The sequence below is a fragment of the Perca flavescens genome, chromosome 12 (assembly GCF_004354835.1).
Source record: "Perca flavescens isolate YP-PL-M2 chromosome 12, PFLA_1.0, whole genome shotgun sequence".
NCBI classification, from domain to species: Eukaryota; Metazoa; Chordata; class Actinopteri; order Perciformes; family Percidae; genus Perca; species Perca flavescens.
Window position 1 is genome coordinate 1389607 of NC_041342.1, and position 3569 is coordinate 1393175.

Sequence of the window (3569 nt, forward strand, 5' to 3'; positions counted from 1 at the left end):
GGATTGACTTTATGGTAGTTTACTCCCCACTGTCTGCAACCATCCCTAATTACATTTCTTCCTAATGTCTCCATTGTATTATAACTCCCCTCTCCTTGTTTGCTTTGTTTGTAAAGGGCAGTGTGTGTATGTGTGTGTGTTGGGGGTAAACAGAGACAAAGTGATTATAACCCTTCCTCCAGGGTGAACATTTTAAACAAACACCTATAGAAGGAACCCTTGATTGACTTATTCTCCCTCCCCGCCCATGCTTGGGGGAGTGTCCTCGCTCCCCCCGTATAAAAGCCAACGCACCCACAGGCGCTGGAGCATGTGAAGAGAGACACGGTGCAGCACCGACACAAAGGGAGAGAGGAGACTGCTAGTGCCCCAGACTGTGTGAAAGTAAAGCGCTCGTGTTGGGATATTACAGACACTACAGAGCATCACAGACTAGCTGCGCTCTAGCATGAGTCCAGCAGCATCCCTGGATTAGTTGCATGTGCAGCCTACTTGCAGAGCGCAAGTTCGCTGCCACTTTGTCGGAGACGATTCGCGCACAGAAAACAGCGATGGAGAGGAGCAGCATCCCGGGATGGTGCGTGCTGTTAGCCCTCGTCCTGCACGGAACGAGCTGCATGGCGGCCAAGGAGCTCCAGTGCCAAGAGATCTCCGTGCCTCTGTGTAAAGGAATCGGCTACAATTACACATACATGCCCAACCAGTTCAACCACGACACGCAGGACGAAGCTGGCCTGGAGGTGCACCAGTTTTGGCCGCTGGTTGAGATAAAGTGCTCCCCGGACTTGCGCTTCTTCCTCTGCAGCATGTACACACCGATCTGCCTGGAGGACTACAAGAAGCCCCTACCGCCGTGTAGGAGCGTGTGTGAGCGGGCCAAAGCTGGCTGCGCTCCGCTCATGAGGCAGTACGGGTTCCCGTGGCCAGACCGGATGAGGTGCGACCTGCTGCCCGAGCAGGGGAACCAGGACACGCTGTGCATGGACTACAACCGCAGCCAGACCACCACTGCTTCTCCCGTGGTGGCGAAGCCGACCAACCGACCACTGAAGCCCTACAGCCCCAGGAAGAACGGGCGCGGCGTCCCCGGGAAACACAAGCCAGCGGCGTCCCCGTGCGAGCCGGGATGCTTCTGCCGTGCGCCAATGGTGCCAGTGACCAGCGACAGCCACCCGCTGCACAACCGCGTCAAGACGGGACAGATCCTGAACTGCGCCATGCCGTGCCACAGCCCCTACTTCACCCAGGAAGAGAGGACCTTTACCGCCTTCTGGATTGGCCTGTGGTCCGTCCTGTGTTTCATCTCCACTTTCGCAACCGTGGCGACTTTTTTAATCGACATGGAGAGGTTTAAGTACCCAGAGCGGCCCATCATATTCCTCTCCGCCTGCTACATGTTTGTGTCCATTGGATACATTGTCAGGCTGATCGCCGGACACGAGGAAGTGGCCTGCAGCAGGGAACACGGCGCTGAACACATCCACTATGAGACCACGGGTCCTGCGCTCTGCACCATCGTTTTCCTGCTCATTTACTTCTTCGGCATGGCCAGCTCGATCTGGTGGGTGATACTGTCCCTCACTTGGTTTCTCGCCGCCGGCATGAAGTGGGGGAACGAGGCCATAGCCAGTTACGCACAGTACTTTCATTTGGCCGCCTGGCTCATCCCCAGCATGAAATCCATCGCAGTTTTGGCTCTGAGCTCTGTGGATGGAGACTCCGTGGCTGGGATTTGCTATGTAGGCAACCAGAATTTGGATAACCTGCGAGGTTTTGTGTTGGCACCTCTGGTTATCTACCTGTTCATCGGCACCATGTTTCTGCTGGCCGGCTTCGTCTCACTGTTTAGGATCAGGAGTGTAATCAAACAAGGGGGCACCAAGACTGACAAACTGGAGAGGCTGATGATCCGGATAGGAGTTTTCACAGTTTTATACACCGTCCCAGCCACGGTCATAGTGGCGTGTTACTTTTACGAGCAGCATAACAGACAGACTTGGGAAATTACGCACAATTGTACGTGCATGATGGACGCGAACAGGCAAAGGCCGGACTATGCTGTATTCATGTTGAAGTACTTTATGTGCCTTCTGGTAGGCATCACTTCGGGAGCCTGGATCTGGTCCGGGAAAACCTTGGACTCCTGGAGGACTTTTTGCACGCGGTGCTGCTGGGGGAGCAAAGCCTCCGCGGGCTCCATGTACAGTGATGTGAGCACGGGACTGACCTGGAGGTCCGGGACGGCCAGCTCCGTCTCCTGCCCCAAACAGATGCCACTGTCCCGGGTTTGAACAGTACGCTCATCCGCTCAAATGCATCTTATGTCATTTGACACTAAAGAGTTAAAAACCAGCGACTAGCAGCTCTTCTGGGGGACAAAGTGACGCAAAGACTTATTTTTAAATGTTTCATTTGGTAAATTATTCAAAGTGAGAGACACCAAACTGCCAGTTTAGATGTAACTTTGACGAGCACTCAGCTAATGTGAATATATTTTTTTGAATTTGTGCTCATTCATGCTCCATTCTGCTTCTAAAAGTTCTAAGATCAGTTTGGGCTTGTACTTATGGAAAGTGCTCCTTCCTTGCCTTATCCAAATGACGTCCATGGGTTTGAATAGAGGGTGTTGGGTAGGGGAGGGGTGACTAATTGTGTTGGGATTGTCCTTCAGCGTGTTGTAATTAGCACATTAATGAGCGCCTAATGGCTTCTTTTTACATAATGAGACTGTCAGCAGCAGAACAATTGTACCTGGCACGAAGAATGCAGAGTGTTATCTGGGCGTAATTGAATGCGCACAGCTGACAAGAGCCCCCTTGTCGATAGGTTACATGGTATAGCTGAGGCTCTTTTTTACTGTAAAGAACCGCTGTGTCTTAAACATAAGAGTCACACTAAACTGCTCTGCTGGAAACGAGGCCGTCGCTGGGCTGCTTTTTGTCTGCAAGATGGATCTACACGTACATTAATCAATGCCTTAATACTGTCTCATACGGGTTGCATTAGCGCGTAAAGTGTATTTATATAATTATTGGTGTACATATATTGTACATTTGTATATGAAAATTTACGAGATTGTAAATATGTATAATTTCCACTTTGATAGAAAATTTTATTTTGAGAATAAAACAAACTTTTATTGAATTTTTTCCCTCGTGCGTCCTGGTCATTCTCCCCAAAACTTTGTTGTGAGGTTAGACACTGTGAACTATTTTAAATATGTTGCTCTGCATGCTTTAAACAAAATGTTGTGCCTGGTGTGGCGGAGCGCGCACAAGCTTATCAAATCTCGAAATATGTGTGCGTAATGGCGGAGTTATGACAGTTATATTTATATTGAACTAAAAGTTGTAACTTGTCTTTGAGGCCACATGGGATGGGAAAGCTTTATGAAACCTTTCCACGGTGTTTCAGCTCCACATGCTGAAGCAGGGAACAACATCTGCGTGGGGCACTACAGGTGGTCTTCTTGCCCCCCCACGACTTTTTAGTCTTAACGGCTGTCCTCTGTTTAACACCTGGTCCAGGTTAAGTGTGTCGGTTAAACCTTATCCGAGTTTACAAGTTTC

The 3569-nt window shown here is 50.1% G+C and overlaps 1 protein-coding gene across 1 annotated transcript; it reads left to right on the top strand.

The window, feature by feature from the left end:
• The first annotated feature begins 324 nt into the window (after nt 1-324).
• LOC114565390 (frizzled-8) lies at nt 325-3079 on the top strand. The gene has a single exon (XM_028593414.1). It carries the CDS (start codon nt 480-482, stop codon nt 2289-2291), a length of 1812 nt encoding a protein of 603 aa, XP_028449215.1. The 5' UTR covers nt 325-479; the 3' UTR covers nt 2292-3079.
• The last annotated feature ends 490 nt before the right edge of the window (nt 3080-3569 follow it).

Bases quoted from the DNA above. Each gene is read 5' to 3' on its own strand.
- LOC114565390 (XM_028593414.1), top strand. From the start codon at position 480: ATGTGCAGCCTACTTGCAGAGCGCAAGTTCGCTGCCACTTTGTCGGAG.